This window comes from Eubalaena glacialis, chromosome 1, assembly GCF_028564815.1.
Source record: "Eubalaena glacialis isolate mEubGla1 chromosome 1, mEubGla1.1.hap2.+ XY, whole genome shotgun sequence".
Classification (NCBI taxonomy): domain Eukaryota; kingdom Metazoa; phylum Chordata; class Mammalia; order Artiodactyla; family Balaenidae; genus Eubalaena; species Eubalaena glacialis.
This window is the reverse complement of record NC_083716.1, coordinates 57,300,693-57,320,127: the sequence shown is the minus strand read 5'-3', so window position 1 is coordinate 57,320,127 and position 19,435 is coordinate 57,300,693. Positions and strand designations below refer to the sequence as shown.

Below are 19,435 nucleotides of genomic sequence, written 5' to 3'. Positions count from 1 at the left end.
CCTGTTACTCACACCTGCCCAACCACCCCATCTCACACACTTCCGATATTCTTGAGAGAGTTTCTTCCCTTCCCCACGGACGCCACTTCCTCCCCTAAGCCACCAGTGGCTTCATCTTACGTGACCTTGCAGAAGCATTGGACACCGTTTCCTCTTCCTGGAATGATCTTCCCCTGGGGCTTCTTTGCTGCCACACTCTCCTCTAGCCTCTCTGAATCCTCCTTTTCAGCCTCCTTCATCTTCGTCCTCTTTCTCCAGCTGGTCCCTCTGTGCTTGTGGTTTCCGGGCTCTGGGCACAGCTCACTTTTCTCTCCTCTTAGGCCATGTCATCCCTCATATTTACTGTAACCAATCTTTTGATGAATCCCAAAGCTAGACCTTTTTTGAATTCCAGCTGCTTTCATCCATTTGCCTAGTTGACACATCCACTTGGATGTTTCATAAACTCCTACAACTTAACGGGGGATTTTTCCCCAAATTTGCATTTTCTCCAGTTATTCCTGTCCTGGTGAATGGCGTACCCATCCACTAACCATCAAAGCCAGAAGCCTGGGAGTCATCTTAGCTTCTTTCCTCTGCCTCCCCGACACAGTGGGTCCTGAAGTCTGACCCCTCCATCGCCACCGTTTCTAACCTGGACTATTACAACAGGCTCTTTTGTGCCTGTTCCCTCCAATCCATCTTCCTGCTGCCACGGGGATTTCTAAATATCTGGCCATATGAATTCCTTCATTCTTAAAATCTTTAAGGCTCCCTTCACCCCAGTTTAAAATCCAAACTCGTAAGCAGGGAACAGAGCACCTTTTTGATCAGCCCCTGCCTCATCTCCCCCACCTCAGCACCCCACCCTCACCTCTACCTTTGTACGCACTCTTTCTTTTACCTGGAAGGCCTTTCTCTGTCTCCTTATCTGAATGGCTAATTCCTACTCATCTTTTATGACTCAGCTCAAGTATCATTTCTTTTGGGAAATCTTCTCTGACTAGTCCTAAAAGTAGGTGCCCCTCCTCTGTGCTTCTATAGAATCCTGTGTATAAACACAGCGTGGTAAGGTACAGGCGAGTGATGCTTACTTATACCTGTCTGCCTCCCACCTGGGTGTTCATAGAAAACAGTGTCAGGTCCACAGCCCAGCCCAAGGCTTGGCATCCATCTAGCAGTCCATCATTCTTGTGAAGAAATAGATAGGTGAGCTGCCATGTCCCCAGAGTCCCTTGACTGTGGTCTCAAATTGTAGAGGGGCCTTGGAAATGATGTAGCTCAACCATTCATTACATAGATAAGGACTGTAACGTTCAGGGAGTGAAAGCCCTCATTGGTCCACACAGAGTCATCAACAGAGTGAAGATGGGGATATAGGTGGGGGAACTTCCAAAGGCCAGTGTTCTTTACATCATACCATGTCATACGGAGTTTATTGCTTTTATTGATTTTATATAGAAGCCCTGAACGTTCAGTTGAAATCATTCACAAAATACAGACAAGCAAACAGAAACACATGGAATTCACCTAGCAATTACACCACCCAGCCAGAGATGACCATTGCTGATTGCATGGTCTATCACCTTCCCACCTTCTCCCTGGGCAGATTAAATGTATGTCCATTTTAAAAAACAGTATTATGATTATACTAAAATATATTTCATCCATGCTTTTTAAATTTGTTTTTGAATGCCTATTCATGTTTGTCAAAGACTGCATATTTGTAATGTAATGTTCTTAGGTGCACCATAATATAATTCAGTAATCACATATGAGTGTTGGACCTTAAGGTTGGTTCCTTTTTTTTTTTAGCAACAACATTGCTATTATAAACAGTACTATGAAGAACATGATTATAGTTGAAGTTTTGGCCAATTCTTTTTTTAAAAAATTGATGTATAGTTTATTTACAGTGTTGTGTTAGTTTCTGGTATAAGCAAAGTGATTCAGTTATACATATATGTGTATATATATATATATGTATTTCTTTTTCGTATTCTTTTCCATTGTAGTTTATTACAAGATATTGAATGTAGTTCCCTGTGCTATACAGTAGTACCTTGTTGTTTGGCAATTCTTAATTATTTCTTTAGGATGAATTCTTAGAAGTAGAACTGGTAGGTTGAAGGATTTACTCTTTGTTCACATCTTGCCAAATTGCCCTCTCCAAAGCCTGACTAATCAGATTTTATATTCACTAGTTCACCATCTAGGCAAGGTGAGAGCAAACTGTTTCCACTGAACCTAAAGGACCTGGATTTGGTGGCAACTTTCCCTCAAGCTACATGTCTCAGTCTGGAGGTGGCAATCTGGCAGCCCCCAGATCATCTTCTTTTGAATCCACGATGTTTAAAAATATTTGAATTAGGAACCAACTTGATAAATCAGTAAGTTTCACATAAAAATCTGAACTTCTGGCTCCTATTTCTGATGGGCAACTGTGGTTCTTCCTCTAGATGGGGCTTGGGCTCTCACAGTTTGCTGCAGTCCCCACCTCTCCCTATTGCCACCCAGCCGGCCTCATTCATCTACTTGCCAGACCCCTGTAGGCATTAGTATTTGCAACCCCTATCTCAGTTCCTTTTCCCCATTAAAGTAGGCCCACCAACAAAGAACTCCATGCTTTTCATTCTGATTAACTACAAAATTAATTTTTTAAAAAACAAATCCTATTTGTCATAGTAATATTCAGGTTAATCATTTAGGAAGCTGCTTTAGAGAAACCTTGAACATCTTTAACCAATATAAAATACCATGAATCACTTTGGACTCCACAGTGCATTATGTATTTAAAAACAGAAAATTAGACACAGGAGGATTCATCTTAACTTCATTATATATGAAATATTAATTCTCTTCTGGCTTTCATATTATTTACATATTTAATAACATGTTAGCTACAGTCTTTGAGAGCAATTAGAGGCCAGGGGCTATCTCCTGCCTTAATCTTAAAGATGCCAAAATGTTTTGATGATGTGGGAGAAGGGATTGCTAAGGAGAGTTGGATGCTGTTGTTTCCATTCCCTTTTTCACATGTCATAATTTGTCAACCATATTTCCCTCTTAAACAGGATATTGATGACTTTGGCTGCCCCAGTGAGAATTCCGTTCTTCCATTCCCACCCCTTTCCCTACTCTAGTGGAGAAGAGGAGATTGTGACCATTTTGTTTTTCCAAAAAACAGAGGCAAATATTGATCTAAACCACTATCCCCTTTGGTCTCTGTTACGTCTTCTTAGGATCTCAGTCTTCTCATAAGTAAAATGGGAGTCACGGAACAGATGCTGTTGTGAGGGTGAAGGGGGCTCACGTAGATGATCACACAGACCCGTGTCTCACACCGGGAAGCTGCCTGATGGGAGTTTGGTGCCCCTTCCTCTTCCTTGCCACAGTGATGGGCAGCACCTCGGGCCTCAATGCCATCTTGGTGCATGCCCCAGCACGTGGTCCCTGCCGTCACATTGCTGGCAGTCCACACAAGTGCTATCAGAAGGCTTCAGTCATGAATCAGCCCCTGGAGGCCACATCTGCAGGGGCACAGCTGTGTGGAACAGGAAAGGGAAAGGCTACTCTGGCCATGGGAGGTCAATAGGACAAGGTCAGCCTTGACCGGGACTGGGAGGGTGGGAGGGTTTGGAGAGAGATGGTAGAGAGAAGGGGTGTGGACAACGTGTGCAAAAACAAGAGTTGGTGGCAAGCTTGGCGCAGAGGGTCATGGTGAAAAAGTCAGCCTGTGGCAGGGGAGTGAGGGAGGGAATGAGGCAGGAGGTGGGGGGAGGCTCGTGCAATAGATTGTTTTTAACACCATAGAGCATCAATGTTTTAAGGGACCTTGGGAAATGTCTAGAGTGGGGGTCACCAACTGGTTGGTGGTCCTGGGCCAGATAATGTACATTGCAGATATTTTGTTTGGTCCATTGAGTGTTAATTATTATTATTTTGTTAATTTTCAAAATCTTTTAGATACAGCCTGCATTTCCCAGTTTCCCCAGTCCCCTCTACTCTACTCATTACGTTGCTTACCTGGTCCGTGCTCTCAATCAAGCGTCTATTTCAGTTTTCAGAGTGAGGGGATCGGGGTCCCGAGAGTGGAAATAATTTGCTCCAACTACACACAGAGTTAGAGGTGCAGCATGATTCCATCCCAGGTTGGTGTTGCCTGGTCCAGGGCTCCTGGAGGAGCTTGGGCAGGGCCGTGTGGATAATGGGGAGCCCCTGCAAACCCCAGAGCAGGGCAGTGAGGCCTTGGGGGCCTGGGCATCATACAGGCAGGAAGCTGTGGGTCCTGCAGCCCACACTGTGGCTTAAGTCCAGGCTGGTGTCTGGTCACCAGAGCCCTGCAGCTCCCCAGTATGCGCAGGCTTCCCAGACTGTGGCCGGCTCACTGCAGCCAGCGTTGGCTTCCCACCCACACCTAGGGGTCCTAAGCCTCTCTCCTCCACTCTGTCCCTAGTGGGACACTGAGACACTAGCATCTTTCCAATCACATCCCCAGCCCCTGATGAAGAATTCTGGGGGGCTCTTAGAAAAGGGTGTCCCAGCTAGTCCAGAATGAAACTCAACAGCCTGAGATGTTCAGGGGAACTGGGCATGCATATTGCTCTCACCTCATACCCCAAATGAGTCCATCAGGATTAATGTCACACTAATGAACGCTAGAGGAATTAAGCGTGATTTGTCGCTGGTTGCAAAGTGCTTCCAGTCATCACCAATCCATCACAGCCATTCTCCAGAAGCAGTAACCCAGAGAGTCTGTGAGATGCTGATGGAAAGACCCAGGCTCTGGGCTTTCATCCTGGGGCTTAGCAGAGCCAGGACAGAGGCCCAGGCTAATGGGGGCCATCAGACTCACCAGAGATAAGAATGACATCCCAAAACATGCTACAGGGAGCAGTGTTCCTCCTCTCCTGGAATTCCTGAACCATTATGCACATCCTCTCGTCTTATGCACTAGGGCCGGGGTTTGGGGAATAAGGGATGAGGGGGAGCTCCCAGGTTGAGAATGAAAAAACTGAGTCAGAGGCTTAGTGCAGCCTCCAATCTGTGGCAGTTGGAGCACAGCTCTAGTTCTGGCCCTCTCACTTATGTGCTCTGTGACGGTTAACACCCCTTTCTGGGCCAGAGTGTCTACATTTGTAAAATGAGAGAGTTACAGTGGAGGATGTCTTTTATTTTTTTCTTCCCTCCCTCCCTCCCTCCCTCCCTTTCTTTTTTTCCCCTGCATTGGGTCTTCATTGCTGCGCGCGGGCTTTCTCTAGTTGCGGCGAGCGCGGGCTACTCTTCATTGCTGTGCGCGGGCTTCTCATTGCCGTGGCTTCTCTTGTTGCGGAGCACGGGCTCTAGGCGTGTGGGCTTCAGTAGTTGTGGCACGTGGGCTCAGTCGTTGTGGCTCACGGGCTCTAGAGCTCAGGCTCAGTAGTTGTGGCGCACGGGCTTAGTTGCTCCGCGGCATGTGGGGTCTTCCTGGACCAGGGATTGAACCCGTGTCCCCTGCATTGGCAGGCGGATTCTTAACCACGGCACCACCAGGGAAGTCCCTCTTTCTTTGTTTTTGTTTATTTTCTTTTATTTTTTATTTTCAATTGCACTATAGTTGATTTACAATGTCGTGTTAGTTTCAAGTGTATAGCAAAGTGACTCAGTTATACATATACATATATCTATTCTTTTTCAAATTCTTTTCCCATTTAGGTTATTACAGATTATTGAGCAGAGTTCCCTGTGCTATACAGTAGGTCCTTGTTGGTTATCTATTTGAAATATAGTAGTGTGTATATGTCAATCCCAAACTCCCAATTTATCCCTCCCCCCACCTTTTCCCTTTTGTAATCATAAGTTTGTTTTCTATGTCTGTAAGTCTGTTTCTGTTTTGTAAATAAGTTCATTTTTATCATTTTTTTTTAAAGATTCTGCATGTAAGTACTATCATATGATATTTGTCTCTCTCTGTCTGACTTACTTCACTTAGTATGATAATCTACAGGTCCTGGATGATGGCTTTTCTAAAATTCTAACCAGTCCAATGTTTTAGAGGACATATAGGTTTTTTTTTTTAAGATTTAAAAAAAAACCCACTTTGAGACTTCAATGGTTTTTGTATACTCACAAATATGTGCAACCATCACCATAGTCAATTTTAGAAAATCTTCATCACCTCAAAAAGAAACCCCATACTCTTTAGCTATCACACCCCTGGCCTTCACCCCCAGTCCTAATAAACCACTAATCTACTTTCTCTCTGTATAGATTTGCCTATTCTGGACTTGCATGTGAATGAAATCATATAGAATGTGGTCTTTTGTGACTATCTTCTTTCACTTAGCATAATGATTTCAAGGTTCAACCATGTTGTACCTTGTGTCAATACTTCTTTATTCCATTTTATGGCTGAATAGCATTCCACTGTATGTATATATCACATTTTGTTTAGCTGTTTGGCTGTTGATGGACATTTGAGTTGTTTCCACCTTTTGGCTTTTATGAATAATGATGTTATAAACATTTCTGTACATGTTTCTGTGTGGATATAGGTTTTCATTTCTCTTGGGTATATACCTAGAAGTGGAACTTCTGGGACATATAGTAACTCTATGTTTAAGCTTTTGAGGAACTGCCAGACCGTTTCCCAAAGTGGCTGTACCATTTTATAGTCCCACCAGCAGTGTATGAAGCCTTCAATTATGCCACATCCTTGTCAACACTTGTTGTTATCTGACTTTGATTTTAGCCATCCTAGTGGGTATGAAGTTGTATCTCACTGTGGTTTAGATTTGCATTTCCTTGATGACTAATGATACTGTGCATCTTTTCATGTGCCAGTAGGCCAATAGGCCATTTGTATATCTCTTTGGAGAAATGTCTATTCAGATCCTTCACCCATTTTTCAACTGAGCTATTTGTTTTTTAAAAAATTATTATTATTATTGAGTTGTAAGACTTCTTTGTATGTTCTAGATAAAAACCCTTATCATATATATGATTTGCAAATATTCCCTCCCATTGTGTGGGCTGTCCTTTCACTTTCTTAATGGTGTCCTTTGAAGCACAAAAATTTTTAATTTTGATAAAGTCTAATTCTACTATATTTCTTCTGTTGATGTGCTTTGGGTGTCATATCTAAGAATTCTTTGCTAAATCCAAGGTTATGAAGATTCACCCCTATGTTTTCTTCTAAGAGTTTTCTAGTTTTTTCTCTTACAGAGGTATTTGATCAATTTTGAGTTAATTTTTGTATATGGTATGAGGTAGGGGTACAACTACATTCTTTTGCATATAGTTAACCACTTGTCCACACATAATTTGTGGAAAAGACTATCTTTTCCCCATTAAATGGTCTTGGCACCCTTGTTTAAAATCAGTGACCGTAGACATATGAGTTTCTTTCTGGCTTCTCCATTTCATTGATCTATACCTCTGTCCTTGTGCCAATACCGCACTGTCTTGATTACTGTTGTTTTGTAGTAAGATTTGAAATTGAGAAATATGAGTCCTTCAACTTTTTCTTTTTCAAGATTATTCTAGCTATTCTGAGTTTCATGCAATTCTATATGAATTTTAGAATCAGCTTGTCAAGCTCTACAAAGAAGTCAGCTGGGATTCTGATCAGGATTATGCTGTATCTGTAGATCAGTTTGAAGGAAATTGCCATCTTAACAAAATTAAGAACATGAGATTTTTTCCCCCGTTTATCTTCTCTCAACAGTATTTTATAGTTTCAGAGTATAAATTTTGTACTTCTTTTGTTAAATTTATTTCTAAGTATTTTATGCTTTTTGATACTATTGTGAGTGGAGTTTTCTTAATTTCATTTTTGGATTGTCCATTGTGAGTGTAGAAAGAATTGACTTTTGTATATTGACCTTGTATCCTACAACCTTGCTGAACTTGCTTATTAGTTTTAACAGCTTTTTAGTGAATTCATTAGGATTTTTTAAGATACAAGGTTATTTCATCTGCAAATAGAAATAGTTTTACTCTTTCCTTTCCAATCCAGATGGTGAGTTTGGAGATCTTTGTCTTGTTCCTGATCTTATGGGGAAGATAAGTCTTTCACTATTAGGTATGATGTTAGCGTTTGTATTTTTTATAGGTGCCCTTTATCAGGTTGAGGAAGTTTTCTTCTATTTCTCGTTTGTTGACTGGAAAAGCTGCTGGATTTTATCAAATGCCTTTTCTGCATCTACTGAGATAATCATGTGATTTTCATTTTTATTCTATTGATATGATGATCAATTGACTTTTGAATGGTAAACCAACCTTGCCTCTCTGGGATAAGTCTCACTTGGTCATGGTGTATAATTCTTTTTATATGTTGCAGGATATATGTTTTATATCTTTCTGGATTCAGTTTGCTAGTATTTTGTTGAGGATTATTGTGCCCATATTCGTAAGAGATATTAACCTGTAATTTTCTTTTCTTGTAATGTCTTTGTCTGGTTTTGGTATCAGGGTAATACCAGTTTTATAAAAAGAGTTGAGAAGTATTCTCACCTCTTTTATTTTTTGGAAGAATTTATGAAGAATTAGTATTAATTCTTAGAATATAGCAGTGAAGGTATCAGGGACTGAGGTTTTCTTTGTAAAATAGTTTCAAAATTACTGATTCAAACTCTTCATTTGTTATAGGTCTATTCAGATTGTCCATAGAGGGAATATAGTTTTGGGTGTGGGCCCTTCCACAGCCAAAGGCATCTCAGGGACCCAAGTCTCCATGGGTGATTGTGGTCACTGGTGAGTCCCTGGTGCCACAGCAGGGAACTTCTGGTTGGGTATCCACATGGGTTAGGCTGAGGGCAAGCTGTGATGTGGGCAGATTAGTCCACCAGAGGCTGGAGAAGACTCTGCATGTGGGTGTGCATGGTGAGCACAGCAGGCAGGGTTGGGAGAAGTTCTGGGACAGCAGTGTGCAGCCTGGGCTTTTAGGGAGCTTAAGTGAGAGGGATGAGCATGTATACCAATTCTGTGCAAAAGGACTGTTACTCAGTAGCTAGGCTGGTACCCCCTTGGCCCTTCTTCCATCCACCCTCTCTCCCAAATGGTGGCTGTGCCCCTAGGGCTCTGGGTCTTGTTTAGCTCCATGAGGGAAAGAAATCCCTCTGTCTTGTTTTCATTTACCCCCAGTGCCCTTTAGAGCATGTATGTGTATGGCCAGGGTTGAGGTGGCCTGGGAGTTCTCAGGATTATTTGTTGAATGAAAGAATGGTCAGAGCTGCCTCTTGGTTTTTGTCTCCCAGCAACCAGCAGGCAGACCTGGTCTGAAGTGAGAGAACTAAAGGGAGCAAACTGTTTTATTTGAAAGTCCACTTTTCTAAGTCAATGTGCATCGGTTATCTTAACCATCAGCCACAAATGCACAATACTTATTGCACTCTGCACCATATGCAAGGCATTGTGGAGTATAATGGAACGTAAGGCCCTTGGTCCCTGCCCTTGAAACACTTAACAATGTAGTCAGTGGAAAAAACCCAGCAGATTCAGTTGAGCGAGTCCTCAAATGTCCTCTCTGTCTCAGCCCCATAATGATGACTATCGTTGTTCTTATATTCTTGGTCCAGTAAGAGTGTCCAGCATGCTGATGCCAATTGGTGCAGGGACTATGTATGAAAGCCCCTTAGCCCTCTAGACTTCTCTTGTTCTCCACTTTTTTTGGTGGGTGGTCCAATTTCCAAAATGCTCCAGCTTCATTCTACCTTGTATATCTGCAGTTGTCTGTCTTGGCCAAGTCATAACTGTTTCCCTGCACGCATTTCCCATCAAGACCTGTGGGACATTGTCCTGGTTGCCTTCACCAGCCTCTGGTCTCAATCTTCTAATCCCCTGGGGAAGGTAGATGGGACACACACACACACACACACACACACACACACACAATCACAATTCTCCCACCAGTGAAAAACCTCCAGGTCACGTCCTTGTTACCCACTGTGGCGTAGGGATTGGAGAATTTGATAGCCTCTTCATGAAACTACATTTCCACGTTGGTCTCAGATGGATGCCATTGTGGAAAAAGGCCAAGAGATTTGGCCTGGTTTAACTGAGCTCATGCAGGAACTGGGTGTTGCCTTCGGCACTGTTGGATAAGTAGGCTCCACGGAGAGGTTGTGAGGGATGGTTTATTCTCTATTCAAGAGCTGGAATCCAGTTCCTGTTAGGTACATGGGTGCTGAGCACTTGGGGCAGGAAGTGACATCCTTAACATCCCAGGCCCAGGATGGGAGGATGTTAAAGACGGCTTCTGCCTGCAGGGGGAAAGCAGTGAGCCTAGAGTCCACAGCCTATCCTGTTGCAGTGCTGCCCACTGATCCTGCTGGTGGGGGACTGAAGTCCTGCCCTCACACTCTTCTGGCATTTCACCCCTGACCCAAGAGTCAATGCCCCTGGGCTGGCAGTCATCCTGGGCAAGCCAGAGGTAGCTGCAAGGCTGAGGAAGGCCAGCTAGTTAGTCATCAATACTAGTTAGTGCTGACCCTGTGCCAAGCATCCCTCTATGGTTCTCAACCGGGGGCTCCTTTGCCCTCCAGGGGACATTTGGCAATGTTGGAGACATTTTTGATTGTCACAACTGGGAGGCGGGGCCTGCTATTGGCATCAAGTGTGTAGAGGCTGGAGATGCTGGTAAATATTCTGCAGGGCACAAAATGGCCCCCACAGCAAAGAATTATCTGCCCCAAGTGGCAGTAGTGCTGAGGCTGAGAAACCTTGCTCAGGACTCTGGGCTCCCAGTGGTGTGCAATCCAGACCAAGTCCCTACCCTCCAGGAGGCTAGATCCTAGTGGGGGAGGTGGACAATCAGCGAGGCAGGTCCCGTCCTCCAAGTTGTGTCCCAGAGACAGCTCATTTGTTAGTTCATTCATTCAATGGATTCATTCACTCATTCAGCGTTCACGTGTTGAGATTTTACTGTGTACATACAGGCATGCACAAATACATGTACACACAAACATATAATAACACACCCACAAACACACAACACACACAAACACATGCATATGTAGACACATACACACATGTAGAAACACACACACACACACACACACACACACACACACACACTCCTGGTACCAAGCCATAAGCGCTGAGATAGAGGGATTATATGGGATTGTGGAGAGAAGGTGTTTATAGCTTAGTCTTGAGGGAGCTCAAGGGGGCTTCCTGGGGGAGGTGAGCTGAGTCTTAAAGGACAGAGAGACTTAGAAGAGGGAAAAGCTAGTCCCCTAAGAAGGAACTCTCTCTAGAAACCAGCAGAGAGTGTTCATATTCCCACAGGCCCCCTGGGGAGCCCCACGCTTGGCTGGGGAAGCCTGCCACCAGCCCTCAACAGCTCTCCACACGAATCTCTCCCTCCTCCTGCAACCATGATGTCTCCTCTCCGCCCCCCCCCCTCACCCCCCATATTGCATCTTCAACTCCTCTGTGAAATTGCATTTCTAACCTTGGCTGCCTCCAGCCCCTCCATCACTGCCAGGAGAGGCCATCAATTCCCTGACCCAGCCTCAGCCCCTCAGCTGGGAGTCAGATGGCAGCCTCAGTTATTTTCCTAACAATCAGAGGGGTTTGGTGGAGAGGTAGAGAGGGGAGAGAAGGGCGCTGTGGCCCCCAGGGCTTTAAATTTGACCGGGTGCCCTTTTGTACCTTCTGACTGCCCATGTGTCTTACCTCTCTCTCATATGTAAACAGCATTAAAAATAATGATAGGCCAGGCCCTGGAAGGCCTTGCCGTAGAGTCCACTGGGGAGAGAATCAAAAGATGTTCACAGCTGGCTGCCCTGAGAAGGGTGCAGTGGAAGATGCCAGGGGTCTGGGGTCAGCAAAAATGGATCCTTGTTATGGCTATTTCATGATCTTGCTGGGTGACATCAGGTAAATTGCTTCACCTTTCTGAGCCTCATCTGTGAAATTCGGAGAGAGCCCCATCCCCAGGATATCTCATCATGTAATAATAACATCTGGTGACACCATTGGCCTTTAACTGATAGGAGTAAAGCAGGAAATTAGAAAGAAAATATGTCTGTGTTTCCTCCCTGTCCCCTACCACCCACGTGCCCCAGAGGTATTAGTGGCCACGGCTGATAGCTGATGAGACCAGCTAAGGTCAGTAGGAAAAGAAACATCAGCATCCTCCAAATGAGCTAGATGCATTCATGGTCCTGTGCCCTTACCTTATGCCATTCCCACCTTCTCCCCACCCTTCCTACAAGCGGACATTCCATCAAGGTCCATCTCCGCGGCATCCCCTCTGGGAAGCCACCTTGACTCCACTGTCTGATATCTCTTCTGGTTACCAATAAACTCTGCTTGCCCCTCTGTTCCATCTTCAATGTTGTTTACCTTTGCATCCCTGGCCTGTAACAAAAATTCAATAGCACAGCGTATGTCCACCATGATGCAGCAACTAGCATCTCACCATCAGGGGAGTTTGACTCGAGTTAGTTGTAACTGTTGAAAAAACACTGCAGTGAATGACTTTAGGAGTGGATCTGGACACAGGCCCCAGAGGAGAGGGCTGTCCATTGGAGGGTTGATGCTCATGTGCATCTGGGAGGAAGGAAGGATGAAAACTGTGCATTGACAAGGGCTGGTAGGGGAGATGGTCACCGACGCCTTCAGTTGGGTCCATTTAATTGCCAAGAATAGAGGCCTGCTCAAGCAGCTCTTAAAAAGGGCTTATTGAAGGATACAGGCTTTCATGGAGCTCCAGAAACAGGACTTGTACCCTGGTGGGGCCTCATGGGAATTGAGCCCAAAGGGTGATTATATTTAATATGGAGCTGCAGGGAGCAGCCTCTTTGTATGGTGTTCCTGCTTCTCCCCACACATTGGCTCTGCCCTCCTCTTTCTTTCCTCATACTCCCTGTCACTCCACACCCTCACCTCTTCCTCTTGTTAAATCTTAGGTACTAAAATGATGTAATCAAAACATATGTTTCCCCTTGAATTTTTACTTATGGTCATGAAATATCTAAGATATAACTTCCAGATGTGGCTGTGTGACTTTTCTTATCTCCTTTGGAGCTAGGCACACATTCCAGCTCGGTCTAGCCTGGTGTAGGAAGAGGCTGCTACTGGGGTATATGTATGAGCAACGGACTGGAGTCTGAATACCTACCTGGTTCTACCCTGACTGACCAGGACCCTGAGTCCTGGGCTTCACCTCTTCTGGCCTCTATTTGCCCTGACATAGGATGGAGATGGTCATTGTGTCTTGCTGACCCCACTGGATAGGCCCGGTGCTTGAATCATTCCATCTAGCCTCAAAAATAATCTAATCCCAAATCTGTTAATTCTAAGCTCTTTTCTTCTTTGGCCTCTGGGGCCCTTGGTTCCCTCCTCTGTAAAACAGAAGTTTTTTTTCCGCTAACTGGGTCTGTGGGCAGTGGGAACTGCGGCTGGATGTGGATTGCCCGGGCTCTTCTTCCAACGACCACCTTTAGAAAGCAGTCATCCCAGCCCCTCGTTGGCACTATCTTGGCCTGACCCCCAAACTGCTGGGTACGAAACCTCTAGCTTCTTATCCAGATGCGCCATTCTGGTGCCAAACAGCTGGATGTTTGGGAACATCTGCGTGAGAGCTTGCCCAAACTGGAGTCACCATCACCCCACCCTCCAACCAGAGGTTTATGCTCACTGACCAAGATGTAACGAAATTGTCACCCTACGACTAGTTCACTGGCAGCCAGGGTCAGCCTAAGGTTTTCAGAGGAACATTTGGGAGTAATTTGGACACATTTGCTCCTTTCTCTTTGCTTTGCAAGTGGTAAAACCAGAGGGGAGAAGCCCGAGAACCATCCCTCCCACACAGCTATGAAGGTAAAGCGGACACCATCGCCTCTGGCCTCTTCCTGGCAGAATTTACAGTCTGCTGCTTGCAAATGACTGGAGGGAATATAGAAATGTGGGTCATGATAGGGGAGAACATTTCCTGCACTGTCGTGGGTTTCCCTGCACCAGAGAACCAGAGATTGGGTAATTGAAGCTCATGCTCTGAATGGTTATAGCAAAGGTAATTTCCATGACGGTGTTTCAAATATCCCCACTGCACTGGGAAGACTGCAGAGCTGGGGAAGCCAGACTTGGATGAGGGACAGAACCAGGGAGCCCTTGGCTTGGACTCATACAAGGCCCTTGGGTCTCAAGGAACTCAGAACTAAGGCAGGGCTTGCCCCCATTGGGCCCTTTCCCACACAATGGAGTCCTGGCTGGGTGGGTAGAAGTTGGGTGCAAGCTAGTCTGAAAACTCCTTGAGAGTAGGGACTGTGTCTTTTCACCACCATACCCTTAGCTCCAAGCATGGGCCCTCATGCTTAGGAGTTCCTTAAAATTTCTTGTTCAATGAATGAATGCACACATGCATGAATGAATGATGAGTGACTACATGAATGGTTCTGGAATAAGTGATGTGACAGCTCCACTATATTGCACCCATGTTCATCTCATGGCTTGTGCCTTGGTTTGCCCAAAAGATAGCTACCAGAATCGTGAGGTCATATACAACTATGTTGTATAGGAAACAGTAGAAAGAACGAGGGGAGGGGTCTCTATCTGTGAGCATAAAGTACCCCCGACTTCAGGTTTCTGAAGGCAGGATGGGGAGCAGGCTGTTATCCCTGGCACTGGAGGGTTAGAACCAGAGTGATATCTTAAGATCCTTAATTTCATTACATCTGGGAAGACCTTTAGTCCAAATAAGGTCACATTCACACGTTCTGGGTAGACATACCATTTGGGGGGTATTATGGACTGAATATTTGTGTCTCCCCCAAATCCCTATGTTAAAGTCCTAACCCCTAAAGTGATGGTATTTGGAAATGGGACCTTTGGAGTGGAAATAGGGCTAAATGAGGTCATGAGAGTGGGCCCCTCATGAGGGGATTTGTGCCCTTATAAGAAGACACACCAGAGCTCGCTGTCTCTCTCACTCTCTCTCTCGCTGTCTCTCTCACTCTCTCTCTCTGCCCACACAAAGAAGAGGTCATGTGTGCACACAGTGAGATGGTGGGTGCCTATAAGCCATAAGAAGAGGCCTCAGAATGAAACCTACCTTGCTGGCACCTTGATCTTCGACTTCCCAGCCTCCTAACTGGGAGGGATCAATTTCTGTTGTTTAAGCTGCCCCGTCCATGGTATGCAGCCTATGAGAGCCTTTGAAAGGCTTTGTCACTATTAGCATGGAAGGTACTTCGCTAGGAGGTAGTGAGTTCTTACCGTAGGGATTCAACTGGCTCTGTTGATCTCGGAAAATGTCCTTTGAGTCCTGGGATTTCCTCATGGTGCCTGGAGTGTGCTCTTTGTCTTCTGTCCACTGGCAGTGATCTCAGAAGTACCAGGCAAAGTCACCTGGTGAATGGCATTTAAGATGTTTGTCCAATATTTACAGAGGACAGTACTGTCAACAGGAGCCTGACTCATGCCCTCTGGGGGTGGGCGGGTATTTCCACTGGAAGAAAGGGCTGGTTTGCCATGCTCCCTGGTTATCACTCTTCCAGGATTAGAGGGTCAAGACAGAGGTGCTTATATAAATCATCCACTGGCTGACTCACACCCCAGGATGGGCTGCTGGGGAGTCACAGGGACCTTCCAGATATACCTCTCTGGCCCTTTTGCAAGACTGAGCCCTGGGGAAGATCTGTTTCATGCTGGGGGTGGGTGGGGGAGGTTTCTTAGAACCACAGGCCTGGCCAGAAGGGAAATCAGCAGCCCCCTTCCACCTTCCCTGCATGCAGCCTGCGCCTCCCCCAGCCTCCCCCAACATCTGTAATTCCGTTTGTTGTGCTCGCAAACACCGTGTTGGAAGATTTCATGCTAATGAAAGGGTTTCTTGATTAGGTTACGCTGTTACTGTAAATGTTCCCTCATTATCTATGTTATGGTAGGAATTTGAAAAAGTATAAATTGAGCGTCTTGCATAATTTATAAAACCTGAATGTTTCCTAATTAGTTCGGTTAGGTTAATGATGGTGCAGTGTCCCTTCTTCCTGGTCTCTGCTAATGACCTTTCCCCTCTTGATTTTGAACACTTTCTGTAATTTCCAAAAACCTCCATCAAATCCAACCAGCTTCCAGAGGGGCCCCATCTAGCCCCAGACGGGAGGATGAAGTGCTTTGCAAAATGTGAATAGCTCCTTTTTTCTAAACGTGTCCCCCACTCTCCTTTGAGGCCAAGAAGCAGTCTGCTTAAGGTTGGCCAGCACGAAATTTGGCTCCGGCCGATCCCCTGAAGAATGCCGGTGAAGTGCATTCCTTCGGCGTTTGCACAGAGACTGGTCCTGACCTCCATTAGCAGCCAGAGAAGTGAAAATTCTGGAAGAGGTGGGGGAGGGGGAAAAAACCCTCTCAAAAGGATTCTAAAATAACATTTTGCATCCTCAAGTAATTCCCAGTTCTCCCTGGCAACCATTCATTTCTTCCGAACAGCAGAAATTTGCAATATGAAAGTGGATTGGCTTCTCCCTCCCTCGGGGCCCCTGTATCTCTTCATCCAGCGCCTTGGGTAAAAAGCAATGCATACGTTTACAATATAAATGTGATTTAATCGACCTCCCTGTCAGGGAGAAATGGCAAGCATATCAAACAAGACCAAGATGTTAGAAAGAAAAATCATAAATTATTCCAGTGACGAGTTTCTGAGCCGCCTCCTGGACTACTAGATGATGCTATATAAGGCTGTTCCTTGAAACAATAATTAAGATAATTCTGTATGACAAGGAGAAAAATGTCCAGCTTTGTATGAAATGTGCTTCATGTTAGCAAGCTGAATGCTTGGTATTGATTACACTCCCCCCACAATCCCCCCCCATCCCCACCCAGCCACTGCGATTCAAGGCTGAAATTAATTGAATGATGCAACATTTCTTTTCTTGAATCCTTATTTACCATACAAGCCTCCTAGAAGCCATGCAAAGTGAGCTGGCCTCTAATTCTCTAAATTGATCTCTTCCTTTGAGATGTCTGGGAGAACGCTCACATGTACACACACACACCCACAGCTGGGTGTCCATTGTTCTCTGCTCTGGAAGGCACAATGTCTCCCCTCAGGGGCAGATTTGATGGACATATCAGCACAGCAGAGCCCTAACTTTTCCATCACGAGGCCACCGTGGGGCTCCCCTACAGAAATACGACCAATGTCATGGGGAAAATACGGTCCCCACTCAGATGGGACTGCCCCCCTCCCGCAATAGAACAGCACCTGGCCTCTGTCTAGCAGAACATCCTTTTTCCCCTCCTGGCTTGGCTTCCAACCTCCCAGGGTGCAATGTGGACCTAGAAGTGACCCCTCACCCTCCCCTCTTCCATCCTAGCTGCCATATCCGGAGACCGTTGTCCCCCCCTTCCCGTGAGAGGCACTGGGCCATTCCTGGCAGAGAGAGATGGTTTATGGCCGAGGCTCTGCTGGTTTTTCTGCAGCTCTATTTCATCCTGACTGCAGTTGCCGCAGTGGCGGCTGGTAGAGAGCGAGGCACGACCTCAGGTAGTTAATCCACCGCGAGGTCCCCTGGCGCCTGCAGCAGGGCTGATGTGTTCCCCTGCCTGGAGGGGCCGGGAGCAGCGGCAGAGGCAGCCACTGCAGGCAGGGTGCCCAGGGCCCTGGACCTGGAGCCAGGGGGGCTGGGTTCCAGAGTGCCCTAACTTGCTGGGTGCCCTGAACGAGTCCCTTCCCTTCTCTGAGCCCAGCTTCCTCCCTGTAGGGGGTGGTGGTGGGGGTTTGAGGCAGAAGCAAGGGTTGGCATGTTGCACACAATCGATGATTAAAAAAAAAAAAAAACAACAACAGAGGCACTTAGGAGATCGTGGGATGAATAAATGGCTCTCAGTTTGACAATCCTGTTTGTGACAACCCAGAGCCTTGCTCCCAGGGGGCCATTCTTTCCAGAATGATGACAAAGGAGGGCTCTTCTCTTCTGTGCTGAATGCCAAGGAGAGGTTGTTCTTCCACTGAGCCCCTCAGAACTGTCCTTTGGGGACCAGCATCACAGGCGCCCACGGACCTCCGGCCTTAGTTGTCCCCAGGAGATGTGGGAACATCACTTGGCCGTAGCTACAGCTCATGGAGCCTGAGGAGGACAACCAAAATCGTGTGCGAGGGGCCTGGTGGGAGAAAAGGCAGCGCTGGTACCCAGAGCAGAGTGCTGTGGGAGGAGAGCCACGTAGATGGGCTCAGAGGGCGGGACAGGCTGGAACCCATTCACAGGGAGATGTCAGAGAGAGCAGACAGCTAGCAGGAGCTGGACCCACGAAGCCATCATCACCCATTAACACCTACCCTTAAATCCGCCTATCACTGGGGCAGGGCGGGAATGAGAGTCAGGACAAGTTATCTGGCCACAACTAGAGGATAAACGCTACCTGGTCAAGGAGCACGTACATTGTGTCTACTCTCCCTCTGTAGAGCATGTGCCCAGCACACAGTAAGTTCTCAGAATCCCTGTTGAGGGGAGTAGTGCCCAAGCATCAGTCTGGAGCACTCCCAGGCCATGCTGTCTTGGGACCAGGTTGTGGAAAGGCAGCTTAGGGAGGCCATTTGCAGCCCGGGTGTCTCCCCCTGCCTTCCCTCTCCAGCTAGTGGAGCTCCTGGATGACTTGGCTCTCCCTTTTGTTGGAGGCCTAACATCTGGCGTGAGGCCCAGCCCAGGCAGCTGTCCTCTTCTGACCCTGGATGATCCATCAAATCCTCAGACATCTGTGAATCCCTTGCACGACCTGGTACCCCGTAGGAGCTCAACAAGGACTCACTGAGTGGTTGGCTGTTTGACGAAGAAGCAGCCCTTCTCCGCTGATGAAAGAGCAATTAAGACTTTTGGAGTCTGCAGTCTAGACAGGGAGCTGTTAAGTCTCACATAAGTGGGTCTGGGAGCTGGTAATAGGAGATTAGGGGGCTCCTAGAGAGGAGGAGGGCTTTAGACAGGGCAGGAGGGAGCTGGGGGCGGTCCAGGTGGGGAGGGCTGGGCCTGTTTATTGCCTGGGGAAGAGAGCCTGTGGAAAGCACCGACCCCTCAGCCAGCCTGCTCTCTATGACTTACAGGCTTGTTTTTACCGTTTTCTTTAATGACTTTTCACCACAGTGAAAACAACTCTCTTGTCAACTTATTACCTTAAAAATAGCTGAAAAGATGACATCTGGGGAGAAAGCGCTTAGAAAGAACAGCTACTTTTCCTGCCTGTTCCTCTGGCTCTGTGTCTGGGAAGAGGCTTGTGTTTGCAGACCTGGGTTTTAATCAGTTTATTGTGTGACCTTGGCTGAGTCACTGCACCTCTCTGAGCCCCAGATTCCTAATGTGTAAAATAGAGTTAAGGCTTACTGGTCATGGGAACAGATCATTCCTGCTGTGTAGCTCCACACCTGTGTGCTCAGCCCATCTCCTCACACAGGAGCCTGGGAGGGCTTCCTGGAGGAGGAGGTACAGAAGGGGGTTGCTGGATAAAAGATGAAGCTGGGAGTTCAACCACTGCAGGCTGA

At 46.4% G+C, this 19,435-nt stretch overlaps 1 protein-coding gene across 3 annotated transcripts in view; it reads left to right on the top strand.

The window, feature by feature from the left end:
* The window catches only part of RPS24 (ribosomal protein S24), a 443,924-nt gene that overhangs the window by 253,570 nt on the left and 170,919 nt on the right, over positions 1-19,435 (top strand). The window contains exon 5 of one of the 3 annotated variants that reach the window (XM_061180097.1): positions 16,878-16,890. The exons of the other annotated variants lie outside the window; for them this stretch is intronic. Coding sequence (XP_061036080.1) covers positions 16,878-16,883 — 6 coding nt within the window. The 3' untranslated portion in view covers positions 16,884-16,890. Of the gene's footprint in view, positions 1-16,877; positions 16,891-19,435 lie in introns of those variants that run through there. 3 annotated transcript variants of the gene reach the window in all.